General features: G+C 35.0%; 1 protein-coding gene across 2 annotated transcripts in view; it reads left to right on the forward strand.

Annotated features, from left to right (window-relative positions):
• Positions 1-14,737, forward strand: part of LOC118892993 (serum response factor-binding protein 1) — a 61,084-nt gene that overhangs the window by 40,910 nt on the left and 5,437 nt on the right. For both annotated transcript variants that reach the window (XM_036848102.1, XM_036848103.1), the window contains exons 5-6: positions 12,937-13,018; positions 13,797-14,508. In XM_036848102.1, coding sequence (XP_036703997.1) covers positions 12,937-13,018; positions 13,797-14,508 — 794 coding nt within the window. The remainder of the gene's footprint in view (positions 1-12,936; positions 13,019-13,796; positions 14,509-14,737) is intronic.

Raw genomic sequence — 14,737 nt, forward strand, 5'->3', positions numbered from 1 at the left:
GGAGAAACTAAGTGAGGAAGGAAGATGGACAGGAAAGAAGTAAAGAAGGATAAAGAATTTGAAGTCCCTCATGACAGTACAGAGTCGTACTGACTCTTTGAGTTCCTACACTTAGGCTCAGTGCCTTAAGCAAAATGTAGACATCTCACACTGCAGCAGAGACCCAAAACACTGCCAAAGGTATGAACCTGAGCCCTCTTGATTAACAAGCCTCTTTTCTTATGTTTATATTTAATTTCTTTACAAAAAGATTTGAGGGAGGCTTGGAGTTGGGTCACAAAATGAGGGAAAGTTATCTCAAATAGTTTAGAAGAAAACTTGTTGAGAATACTAGACTGAATTCAGAAACCTGACTTTGAATTCTAGCTTGTTCCTAACTGGCTAAGTGGTCTTGAGATCAAGTCAATACTGTTAGTCTAATTGTTAGATAAAATCTTTGGTCTATATTCCCTTTACCTCTTTAACGTCTTGTTAAAATTTGAACTTAAAAAATTAAATGGGGCTTCCCTGGTGGCGCAGCGGTTGAGAGTCCGCCTGCCAATGCAGGGGACACGGGTTCGAGCCCTGGTCTGGGAAGATCCCACATGCCGCGGAGCGACTGGGCCCGTGAGCCACAACTGCTGAGCCTGCGCGTCTGGAGCCTGTGCTCCGCAACAGGGAAGGCCGCGATGGTGAGAGGCCTGCGCACCGCGATGAAGAGTGGCCCCCGCTTGCCACAACTAGAGAAGGCCCTAGCACAGAAACGAAGACCCAACATAGCAATCAATCAATCAATCAATCAATAAAATAAATCTTTAAAAAAAAAAAAAAATTAAATGAATGATTTCTAATTGCTTTCTTAAGAATAAAATTAAAGAAAGGTTTAAAGTGTTAAATTTGACAAATTTTTATTAGAGAAATTTAAACATTTATTTAAATGATTGCTGTAATTTATAAAATTTGGTATTTTTAACTAAGACTTTTTCCAAATCAAACATTTTAAGAACTACAGGCATACCTCAGAGATACCGGGGGCTCAATTTCAGACCACCTCAGTAAAGCAAATAACCGCAATAAAGCAAGTGATAAATTTTTGGTTTCTCAGTGCATATAAAAGTTATGTTTACACTGTACTGTAGACTATTAAGTGTGCAATAGCATTATGTCTAAAAAATGTACGTACCTAAATTTAAAAATACTTCATTGCCAAAAAGTGCTAACCGTCATGAGTCTTCAGCAAGTTGTATTCTTTTTGCTGGTGGAGGGTCTTGCCTTGAAGTTGATGGCTGCTGACGGATCAGGGTGGCGGTTGCTGAAGTTTGGGTGGCTGTGGTGATTTCTTGAAATAATACAACAATGAAGTGTGCTGCATCGATTGCCTCTTCCTTTCAGAAACGATTTCTCTGTAGCAGGCAGTGCTGTTTGATAGCATTTTACCCGCAATAGAACTTCTTTCAAAATTGGTGTCAGTCCTCTCAAACACTGCTGCTGTTTTATCAACTAAGTTTATATAATATTCTAAGTCCTTTGTGGTCATTTCAGCAATCTTCACAGCATCTGCACCAGGAGTAGTTTCCATCTCAGGAAACCACTTTCTTTGCTCATCCATAAGAAGCAATCCCCATATATTCAGCTTTTATCATGAGATTGCAACAATTCAGTCACATCTTCACTTCCAATTCTAGTTCTCTTGCTGGTTTCACCACATCTGCAGTTACTTCCTTCACTGAAGTCTTGAACCTCTCAAAGTCATTCATGAGGGTTAGAATCAACTTCTTCCAAACTCCTGTTACTGCTACTATTTTGACCTTTTCCCATGAATCATGAATGTTTTTAATGGCATGTAGAATGGTGAATTCTTTCCAGAAGGTTTTCAACTTACTTTGCCTAGTTCCATAGGAGGAATCGCTGGCTATGGCAACTATAGCCTTATGAAGTGTATTTCTTAAAGAAGACTTGAAGGTTGAAATGACTCTTCGATCCATGGGGCTGCAGAATGTGTGTTGTGTTAGGAGGCATGAGAACAACATGAATCTCATTGTACCCCTCCATCAGAGCCCTGATGACCAGGTGCATTGTCAATGAGCAGTAATATTTTGAAAGGAATCTTTTTCTCTGAGCAGTAAGTCTCAACAATGGGCTTAAAATATTCAATTCAGCAAGCCCTGTTATAAACAGATGTGCTGTCTCCAGACTTTATTGTTCCATTTAGAGAGCCTGGGCAGAGTAGATTTAGCATAATTCTCAAGGGCCCTAGGATTTTTGGAGTGGTAAATGAGTACTGGTTTTAGCTTCAGTCACCAGCTGCGTTAGCTTCTAACAAGAGTTGTCAGCCTGTCCTTTGAAGCCAGGCATTAACTTCTCCTTTCTAGCTATAAAAGGCATCTTCTTCCCAAAAAGGGTGTTTCTACGTTGAAAATCTGTTGTTTAGTGTAGCCACCTGCATTGTTTATCTTAGCCAAATCTTCTGGATAATATGCTACAGCTTCTACATCAGCACTTGCTGCTTTACCTTGCCCTTTGATGTTGTGGAGACAGCTTCTGTCCTTAAACCTCATGAACCAAACTCTGCTAGCTTTCCTTCTGCAGCTTCCTCACCTCTCTCAGCCTTCAAAGAGCTGAAGAGAGTTAGGGTCTTGCTCTGGATTAGGCTTTGGTTTAAGGAAATGTTGTGGCTTGGTTTAATCTTCTATCTAGGCCACTATAGCTTTCTCTGTTATCAGCAGTGAGGCTGTTTTGCTTTCTAATCATTTGTGTGTTCACTGGAGTAGCCCTTTTAGTTTCCTTCAAGAACTTTTCCTTTGCATTTACATCTTGGCTAACTGTTTGGGGCAAGAAGCCTAGCATTCAGCCTATCTTGGCTTTCAGCATACCTTCCCCACTAAGCTTAGTCCTTTCTAGCTTTTGATTTAAAGTTAGAGACATGTGACTCTTCCATTCACTTGAATACTTACAGGCCATTGTAGGGTTATTAATTGGCCTAATTTCAATATTGTTTTGTCTCAGGGAATAGGGAGGCCCAAAGAGAGAGAGACACAGGGGAACATCTCAGTGTTCAGTGGATCAGTCAGAACATCAGTTGTTTGTTTTCTAATATGAGCGTGGTTTTTGGCGCCCCAAACAATTACAGTAGTAACATCAAAGATCAGTGGTCACAGATTGCCATAACAAATATAATAATAATGAAAAAGTTGAAATATTGCAAGAATTACCAAAATGTGATACAGAGACACAAAGTGAGCAAATGCTGTTGGAAGAATGGTGCCAATAGACTTGATAGACACAGGGTTGCTACAAACCTTCAATTTGTAAAAAAAAAACATAATATCTGTGAAGTGCAATAAAACAAGGTATGCATGTACATGTATAACATCTTTTATTCGTCTTAAAAGAATGAAAATTTAAACCCTGAGTATTTATAAAGCATATAACTAATGTGTATGTCATTAACAGTTTTTCCATTTGCACAGCTTTTTCCCCATTAGAATATTTCTTCTCCTCCCCAAATCATGAGCTACTCAGATTTGCAAATCAGTAACAGACCATCAAGAACAGATATGAATTAATTAAATACAGCTAGCAAATAAATAAAAGGAATTTTTTGTCTACCATGCTTCTATTTGCAAAGATTCCTTTACAAAGGGAAGAGGCTTACATTTTTAGGCGTTTTTGCATTCCAGCTATCATTGCCTGCCTCTAACTGCATGACTTCAGGCAGGTCACTTACCATCTCTGGCTTTTGTTTTTTCTCATTTCTCTAATAAGCAGCTCTTCCAGATCAAACATTCTGGTAATGCATTTCAGTCCCCCTTCAAAATTCTTACTGCATCAGATATGAAAATGACGGGGCTGTCCTCTCTGTGTGTGGTTTTGTTTTGCCAAAAAAAAAAAAAAAATTAAATATTTTGTATCCCTCACACAATCTTAGCAAGATTTTTGTGGTATTTCTGCACTGTATTATTTTTTTTTTAAATATTCTTAAACAACTCTGACATTGTCATATTTCATTATAACAGGAATAGTTCATATTTCATTATAACAAGAATAGTTCATTCCCTAAGATATTTAGCAGTGGTGTCGTGTAGCTAGCTTTATCAAAATTCCACTTTATAAAAATTAGAAGCAGTAGGGACATATTGAAATGTTCATACACAAATACCATTGTGGTACAAAGTGGGTATGGCACATACCTACAAGACAACATTTTTGTTAAATAGAGTCCAGCTAAGTGAGAACTTGAGAAACCATTTCTTTTTTCTTTTTCTTTTTTTTTCTTTTATTCTAAAGATGCTGATATATTTAAATATTTTGGTAAAAAAGTTTTTTGTTTCTAGCTTTATTGAGATATAAATTGACATAACATTGTATAAGTTTAAGGTAAATAACGTGATGGTTTGATATACATATATAGTATGAAATGATTACCATAATAAAGTTAGTTAATACATCCAACACCTTACGTAATTTGTGTGTGTGTGTGTGTGGTGAGAACATTTAAGATTGACTCTTAGCAACTTTCAAATATTTGATAAAGTATTGTTATCTGTAGTCACCATGCTGAATATTAGATCCCCATAACTTACTCATCTTGTAACTAAAAGTTCATACCTTTGACTAACTTCTCCCAGTCCCTGACAACCACCATTCCGCTCTCTGCTTCTATCAGTTTGGCTTTTTGTAGATTCCACATATAAGTGATACTGTGCTGGATTTGTCTTTCTGTATCTGACTTATTTCACTTAGCATAATGCCAGATCCATCCATGTTGTCACAAATGGAAGGATTTTCTTCTCTCACATGGCTGAATAATATTCTGTTGTATATATACTATACCTTCTTTATCCATTCATCCCTCAATTGGCACTCTGGAGGAATTTTGATAGGGATTGAGTTGAATCTTTAGATGGCTTTTGATAGTAGAGACATTTTAACCGTATAAATTCTTCCATTCCATGAACATGGGGTATCTTTGCATTTATTTGCGTCTTCCTCAATTTCTTTAATCAAAGTCTTATAGTTTTCAGTGTACAGATCATTTACCTCCTTGTATTTTGCTGTTTTCGATGGTAGTGTAAATAGGATTGTTTTCTTTATTTTTCTTTTAGATATTTTGTTGTTATTGTGTAGAAGTGCAACTGATTTGTGTATGTTGGTTTTGTATCTTGTAACTTCACTGAATTTGTTTTATTATTTCTAACAATTTTCTAGTGGAGTATTTAGGGTTTGCTGTGTATAAGATCATGTCATCTGTATTCAGAGACCATTTTACTTCTTCCTTTCCAATTTGGATGTCTTTTATTTCTTTTTCTTTCCTAATTGCTCTGGCTAAGACTTCCAGTACCATGTTGAATAAAAGTGGTGAGAGTAGGCACCCTTGTCTTGTTCCTGACTTTAGAGGAAAACCTTTCAGCTTTTCATTGTTGAGAATGATGTTAGCTCTGTGTTTGTTATACATGATCTTTGTTAAACTGAGGTATGTTCCTTTTATACCCAATTTGTTGAGAGCTTTTATCATGAAAGGATGTTGAATTTTGTCTTTTTGTCCATCTATTGAGAGGATCATGTGATATTTCAGCCTTCATTCTATTAATGTGGTACATCATGTACATTAATTGGTGGATATTGAACCATCTTTGCATCCCATGGTTAAATCCCACTTGATTATGGTGTATTATCTTTTGAATGTGCTGTTGAATTTGATTTGCTAGAATTTTGTCTAGAATTTTGCATCTTTATTTATCAGGGGTAAATAGTTTATCCTGTAGTTTTCTTTTCCTGTGGTGTCGTTATATGGCTTTGATGTCAGGGCAATGCTGGCTCATAAAATGAGTTTAGTGATGTTCCCCCCTCTATGTTTTTTTTGGAAGAGTTTGAAAAGGATTGGCATTAATTAGAGAAGCCGTTTATTTTCAACCCATTCTTCTTCTTATGTTCTTTTAAACAATTGCATTCCTACCAATGGAGTAGTGTCTATCCTAGCCACTGTTAAGGACAGGGATACTGCCTCATACTATAAACTGGATTTTGTATTTATAGCTATTCAAAACTTGCCCAGAGATATAAAATTGTTCTCTGGTATGGAGTGATTACAGGAAGTTAAATGCCCACACGTCTTAGATTTCCTAAGTAAGCCACATTGTCATCACATACTAGCTGTCAAACTGAGAAGCATAAAGAATGAGAATATGTTTTATATCTTATGTTAAAGTACCTACTTTTATCAACAAAGTACTTTCAAGAGAATAATACTTTTATTTGCTGATACCGTTATCTGTTTTCTTTAAAAACACAAATTACGTATAATCACAGAACCTAAAGCTGTGGTATACATAATTCTGCTTATTAAATTGTTATGTAATCATACCTGATTAGTAACTACTTAATTTTATAGACCTATATAGCTTGTAGACTCAAGCCTTCATGTTCTTCTTTGAACTCACTGCTGGTACATATGAGTGCATAAGCAATATACTGTACAACTCCAATTGTGACAACTACAGTGTGAATGCCAACCCTGGGATTATGCAACGCAATGGCTATTTTTTAACCAATCTCACTTCTTATTAACCTGTATTCTCCCCAAATAAGTCCACCACAGTTATAGAGGATGACATATAAGAATAACATCTTCATTTATTAGACTAATACATAATTGTACAATTTTAAATCTTATTCTAGAGCCCCCACCCCACCTCTTTTTTTTTTAAGAGAATTTACTGAAATTAGATCACTAAGTCACACTTAACTCTGGGATATCTTCCAGGGCAGAGAAATAGCATTGCTAAGTAAATTCAAAGATAAAATGATTCCTATCAAAGCAGTATTACGTTGAGTCAACACTAGACACAACACACAAGTATTACCACTGTTCTTCTAAAACTTTATAACTAAGATGGAAAGATATAGCTAACTCTGGAAAGAAAAATACCCGGTTCATTAAAGCTTTTAGCAAGTTGTCAAAACAGGGATTTGGTAACAGTAGTAAATATGGTTTTGAACAATTATACATGAATACCTTCAGTCAATCTATTTCGTATTCCCAGAACTTCTTATCTAAAACGTGAAATTAAGTCACATGATAAAAATAATTACTTTCTAGTTTATCTGCCTTACAGATACAGTTGTTCATATATCAGGAATTTTCTTTGAAGTGAATTGAATTTTTAGTAGCTACTCGGGAAATATACTGAAAGAAACAGTTAAAGAAAAAACAGATGCTATTGGAATGTCTTTTTCCCTTGTAACCTGAGGAAAGATTCCTGGGGTGTGTATAACATTTGTCAGGACTAGTTGTTTTTGTTGTCACTGTTATTGTTTTTACATATAAATGTTCTAGAATTAGTTCTGAAGATTAAGACATACTGCTTCTGCACTGAATACCGAATTGTTTCTACTAAGCCGGAATCTCTTATTATGTCAGCGTTCAGGAAGCACATTTATTGCATTTAGTGCTATAACCTGTTGCCTCGATTTGGCAACAAAAGTCTGTCGTGGCAGTGTTTTTGTTTTAAATTCAACTTTTAAACATGATGAGCCTGCTAAAAAAAATTTTTTTTCTGTTTTCCTCAGTCTTTAGTTTACTTCCACTGAGGATTCTACTTGCATGTAATGTAGAGCAACATTACACTCTTTCTGTAAAGGACAGTACTGTACATATTTTAGGCTTTCTAGGCCTTACAGTCTTTGTCACAACTACTCAACAATGCCATTGTGACATAGTGCAGCCATAGATAGTATGTGAATGAATGAATTTGGCTGTATTCCCATAAAATTTTATTTTTAAAAACAGACAGCAGGTGAGAAGTTGGCCCATGGGCCAGTTTGAAAATCAAATAGTTCTACAAGATTTTTTTGTGAAAATGACAGTTCTCTCTCTTGGTCTTTCCCCACTTTCAAGTTCAGTTGATTCTGACAGGATTTGCCCCCACATAAGTATGTTTATATTAGTACATTTGAAGCATTATTGACTTCCTGCTGTGGTTTATAAGGATTTAGATCTCTTTCCTCCTTCAGCCCCTGTGTCATATATGTACCCTCCTTATCCCTTCTATCTTCCTAATATACTTGGGTTAGATTTAGATTAGATGAACATTTAGTGATTATGTTATTTTGGCTGTGAGTCATGTAGTGAGTGATTATTACTTTTCTTTTTCTGTATAATATTTCTACTTATAGTTTGTAATTATTATGTTTATTTTGTTGTTTTCTGTGTACTCTCTATATAACACCAAACTCCTCATCAGTTATTGAAATCTCCTCTCAAGATAGTTAATAACACTAGGTATTGTAAATCTAAATCTAAATCTCCTGTTACCATACTGGGCATTCCTTTTGCCTGGATCTTCTGTTTCTTTTATCCCATGCCTACCTCATTCTTTGTTTCCTTCCTCATTTTAGTGGAGCCAGTAGCTTCTAGGGAGAAAGGTTCAAAGAATGTAAACTTTTAAAAACTTCCATGTCTGAAAGTATTTTTATTCCTCTCTAGTTTGGAAATCATTTTCCTACAAATTTATTGTCCTGACCTCTAATTCCGATTCTTGAATTTTGTGCGTGTGATTTTATTTTTTCTTTCTGAAAGTTGTAGACCCCAGCATTGTGATGTGACTCTATTTTCATCTATTGTGTTGAGCCTTTTCAGCCTGAAAAAGAATGTTCTTCATTGAGGTTTCTGTGTTAATAGCTTTTCTACAAAACTCAAGCCAGTGTGTTTGACCCATACTTTCAGCAGCCCAGCCGGTCACTGAGTAACACAGGATACCAGCAATAGGCTTTCTTGCCAGATTCTCTCATGTTTCTCCTAGGTAGATAACATGAGTAGGAAGTCCTGTATTACTTCAGGAAACCCAACAAGGAGTTAAAGAAGCAGAGATATACCATGTTTTTGGATTGGAATAATCAATATTGTCAAAATGACCATACTACCCAAGGCAATCTATAGATTCAGTGCAATCCCTATCAAATTACTAATGGCATTTTTCACAGAACTAGAACAAAAAAATTTTTAATTTGTATGGAAACACAAGAGACCCTGAATAGCCAAAACAATCTTGAGAAAGAAGAATGGAGCTGGAGGAATCATGCTCCCTGACTTCAGACTATACTACAAAGCAACAGTAATCAAAACAGTATAGTACCAGTACCAAAACAGACATATAGATCAATGGAACAGTATAGAAAGCCCAGAAATAAACCCATGCACTTATGGTCAATTAATCTGTGACAAAGGAGGCAGGAATATACAATGGAGAAAAGACAGTCTCTTTCAGTAAGTGGTGTTGGGAAAACTGGACAGCCTCATGTAAAAGACTGAAATTAGAGCATTCTCTAACACTCTATACAAAAATAAACTCAAAATGGATTAAAGACCTAAATGTAAGACCAGATACTATAAAACTCCTAGAGGAAAACATAAGCAGAACACTCTTTGATGTAAATCACAGTAATAATTTTTTGGATCTGTCTCCTAGAGTAATGGAAATAAAAATGAAAATAAACAAATGGGACCTAATTAAACTTAAAAGCTTTTACACAGCAAAGGAAACCATAAACAAAATTAAAAGACAACCTACTGACTGGGAGAAAATATTTGCAAACAGTGTGGTTAATTAACTAACAAGGGGTTAATTTCCAAAATATACAAATAGGTCATACAGCTTAATATCAAAAAAAACAAATAACCCAATTAAAAAATGGGCAGAAGAGCTAAGTAGACATTTCTCCAAAGAAGACATGCAGGTCACCAACAAGTACATGAAAAGATGCTCAGTATTGCTAATTATTAGAGAAATGGAAATCAAAACTACAATGGAGTATTGCCTCACACCGGTCAGAATGGCCATCATCAAAAAGTCAACAAATAATAAATGCTGGAGAGGTGTGGAGAAAAAGGAACCCTCCTACACTGTTGGTGGGAATGTAAATTGTTGTAGCCACTATGGAGAACGTGTAGAGCTTCCTTAAAAAACTAAAAACACATAGCATAGGTGACCTATGCTGTGTGGAATACAATATAGTTAGAACCTTTTAAGCTGAAAGAACACAGTATGCTGCTTATTGAACATTCTAGGGAAATGAGCATATCATTCTGAGTATTCTCTTTTTTACTCATTCATTATCTTATAGAGGAATAAACTGCTTGGACAACTTAAAGTAATGAGTTGTTATTTATCATTTGAATAAGCAGTAAAGGTTTCTTCAAAGTAAAAAAAAAAACAAAACAAAAAAACTAAAAACAGAGTTATCATATGATCCTGCAATCCCAATCCTGGGCATATATCCAGGGAAAATTCTAATCCGAAAAGATACATGCACCCCAGTGTTCATAACAGCACTATTTACAATAGCCAAGACATGGAAGCGTCCTAAATGTCCATTGACAGATGAATGGGTAAAGAAGATGTGATAAACACACACACACACACACACACACACACACACACACACACACAATGGAATATTACTCAGCCATAAAAAGGATGAAATAATGCCATTTTCAGTAACATGGATGGACCTAGAGATTATCGTATTAAGTGAAGTAGACAGAGAAGGATAAATATCAAATGATATCACTTATATGTGGAATCTAAAAAAATGATACAAATGAACTTATTTACAAACAGACTCACAGACATAGAAAACAAACTTATCGTTACCAAAGAGGGGAAAAAAAAAAGGAAACCCAGCAAGGAGTTGAAGAAACAGGATTGGCTTAACACCGTACTTAATGAATAGTCTCCAAATGGACTATATTTCTTGGAGAAGGCTGAACAGAGACAGTGTCTAAGAGTCAGAATCAAGGTGTATTAGTTTCCCTAAGGCTGCTGTAACAAAGTACCAAAAACTAGATGGTATATAACAACAGAAATTTATAACAAAATACCAAAAGTTAAATGTTATATGACAACAGAAGTTTATAATATTTTCTTGCGTTTCAGGAGACTAGAAATCTGAAATCAAGGCATCAGTAGGGCTGTACTTCCTCAGAAGGTTCTAGGGAAGACCCCTTCCTTGCTTCTTCCAACTTGGCTTGTGGCAGGGTAATTGCAGCCTTTGCCTCAGTGGTGTTCCCTTTCTGTCTCCCTGTGCCTCTGTATCCAAGTGCCCTCCTTATAAAGACACCAGTCATATTAGATTTAGGGCCCACCCTAAACCAGTATGCTCTCCTCTTAATTAATTATATCTGCAATGACCTTGTTTCCAAGTAGGATCACATTCTCAGTTTCTAGTTGGATATAAAATTTGGGGAGGATACCATTTGACCCAGGACAGAAGGTAATTAGGCAGCAAATCGTCCTGGCACAGGATTTGCACCAGGTCTAATTTAAAGGAGTTGTTCTCTGAGGGACTCTACCTAGATAAGTTCTCCAAACAGAATAGATTTCAAACTGTTATCATCTTGCTTTTACTTAGGTACTCATAAGTGTTTATTACTGGGAAGGAAAAGGCCTTATTGGGCTGTTAACAATGAAGGGTAAATTTAAAGTAAAGATGTTTAAAGCTGATAGCTCTACTTTCACACACTAGTGAAATTTTTACTTGCTTCATGGAATATTTATTGAATGCCAACTATTATCAGTTATTGTCCTAGGCACTAGGTCTACAGGAATGTGGAAGACAAAAGTCCCTGCCTCACAGATATGAAAATATCTGCACTGGCGTGCCGTGTTGAGTGATGTGAAGTAAATAGTGATGGAAAGTGTTTTAGTTCAGATAACATTTGAGCAGAGACCTGAATACAATGAGATGATCAGCCCGTGTGTATTTGGGAGTAGAGTATTCCAAGTAGAGAAGAGCTTGCAAAGGAAGAGCCTAAGCATCAGAAGGCAGTAAAGCTTTAAAAAGAACAGATAGGGAAATAACATGATCTGGTTATGTTTAAAAGCTTGCTGTGACTGCTATATGAAAATTGACTGTGAGAGAACAAGAGGCAATGGAGAATGACCAGGTGTGAGCTTATTACATTGGTCCAGGTGAGAGGTATTGGTGATTTGGTCAAAGGTAGTAAGTAGAAATGGTGTTAAGTGACTGGTTCTGGATAGATTTTGCAGATGAAACCACAGGATTTGCTGAAGGATTTATTTGAGCTGTGAAGAAAGGAGAAATGTAATGGAAGAATCATTTGAGTTTTAGGCCTGAGCAACCAGAAAAATTAAAATTACATACAATAAGATGGGAAAGACTATAGCAGAAGTAGGTTTAAGAAGAAAGTTACAGCATTCTCTTTTAACATGTCAAGTAGGTGGTTGGATATATGAGTCTGGAACTCAAGTTAGAGCTTGAGGTAGAAATTTGGAAGTTTTCAGCCTACAGGTGATATTTAAAGCAGTCTGAATTATGAATTTTCTAAATGTATAAATATTAATGTATGTATGTGTATATATATATGTATATAGTCCCATTCAGTCATCATCAAACACCTATAAAGTGTTGGCTATAAGCCAGGCACTGGTGGAAGGTTGTGAGAATACAGTAATGGTACTAGTCATTCAAAATAAAAATATATAGCATTTGATAATTTCTAGGTCTCTAGTAAATGGAACTTCAAGCATTATAGTAGTCATGGATTATATCACCCAGCTTAGTACTAATATGTTACTTGATTCTTTCATATTATTTTAGTTTTCTTAACTAGATCTTTTAAACTCTGAATACAGGAGCTATATTACTTTTTTTTTTTAGTATCACACACGATGCTTACCACAATTCTGGAAAGATATTAAGTGCCCAAAGAATATTTATTAATTGATTACATGATAATTTTAACTGTTAAGAACAGTAGTATTTTTGTCAGTGTGTTATCTTTAGCATGGATTACAGGTGAGTTGTCTAATTAGAATATTAACAAATTCCTGTTCCCTAACTCTTAACTTTTAAAAATTATAATGGATTGCATTTTATTCACTTCTTAGTAGTGTTACGTAGTTTTTATTCCCATGTGCTTGTTACTTCAATTTGCAGCCTGATTCTACTGCAACTGAAAGAGCAGTTGCCAGACTAGCAGTGCACCCTCTTCTGAAGAAAAAAATAGATGTGCTAAAAGGTATGAATTAAATGACTTTTAAGCCATTTATGGTACATGATTTGAATAAACGGCCATTCATTTATTTACTTTTATGGTGCTTTTCTCCTTTTGAGGATCTTTTTATATTATAAATGTCTCTTTCAAATATTTCCAAATGTGGGAAGCTACCTGACAATATAGAAGTTATCTGATGTCTGAAAATATTTTGTATTTTTTCTAAATTCCTATTTCCTAAATTTCTAAAATATATATTCATGATAATATTGAATATAATTGATTTTCTAAATATTGGTATAATTCATATTATTACTTATGATATTGCCACTTAGTCACATAATTTCTATTTATGTATGTACATTTTAAAATGTATTGAAGGAATTAAATGCTTCTGTCACACATTAGAAGATACTTATTTTTATGTCTGAAAACACAATTTATGGTATTTACAATTGTATTAATACATTATTATTACAGAAATTAAAGTTGCCATTTTATTCTATTTATTTGTATTTAGTGAAGTTTTTACTGTTCTTCTTAACATCCATACATGAAGGAATAAATTTTCTTTTAATTTTAGAGATTTAAAATGGATACCTCTGAGCATTTTGTATATGTTTGGTTTTGTAAAAGTCAATAGATTTCTTTGTAAATTCATACCCATTATATATATGTAATATAAATTCCAGTCATTCTCTTAAGTATTTCCAAATAATTTAAGAAATACTGTACTAAAACAATAATGTTTTGTATTATTTGTTTCAATGCTGAAACAAGTCATATGCTGTTTCTCTTGCAGCTGCTGTCAAAGCCTTTAAAGATGCAAGACAAAATGTTGTTGAAGTTAAGTCATCAAAGAATGCTTCAGAAGAAAATGATTCCAAGGACACTTTGTGTTCAAACGACGATGCCAGTAAGTTACAGCATGAAGGAACTATTATCAGTGAGCAAAAAGAGAAAGAAGCCAAAATATTGGCAAAGAAACCAATAAATAATTCAAAAGAAAATATAGCCAAGATGGAACATGGACCCAAAACAGTGGACATTCCAAATTCTCTATCAAAGCCTTCTGAAAAAGATTCTGCAGTACCCTCTGAACCCCAGAAGATACCTGCTGACCCCAAAATGAAAACATTTAGTCAAACCAAAAAAGAGAAAGAGTCCAGTAGCTCACTTGGTGTTAACAGTGATGGAGAAGAATTACATGAAGAAGAGAAGGAATATTTTGATGATAGCACAGAAGAAAGGTTTTACAAACAGTCTTCCATGTCTGAGGATAGTGATAGTGGTGATGACTTCTTCATTGGGAAAGTCAAACGGACACGGAAGAAGGAAAGTAGTTGTCATTTTTCAGTTAAGGAACAAAACCCCCCCAAAAAATTGTTGCCTGAAGAAGATATACTTGAAACCCATCAGGATATGAGAAGTGATAAAAACAAGCCATGTACAGAAGCAAGGAAGTTTGAATCAGTGTTTTTCCATTCTTTATCTGGATCTAAAAGCTCTGGAAGGTAAGAGTATTTTTTCATCCTGAAAGAATTATTAGTTCTTAATTTTTCAAAAGATATGAAATAACCACACATCCTGACATTGAGATACTATCTCTCATACATAATTCTAGTTTGTACAATACATCCTATAAAGTTTAGACTTGGCCCTCTCCAAGTTTATATTGGATAATATATACAAATACACGTATGATAATGCCACATTTTTCCAAGCTCATCAGAAAATGAGACA

This window comes from Balaenoptera musculus, chromosome 3 (genome assembly GCF_009873245.2).
Source record: "Balaenoptera musculus isolate JJ_BM4_2016_0621 chromosome 3, mBalMus1.pri.v3, whole genome shotgun sequence".
NCBI lineage: Eukaryota > Metazoa > Chordata > Mammalia > Artiodactyla > Balaenopteridae > Balaenoptera > Balaenoptera musculus.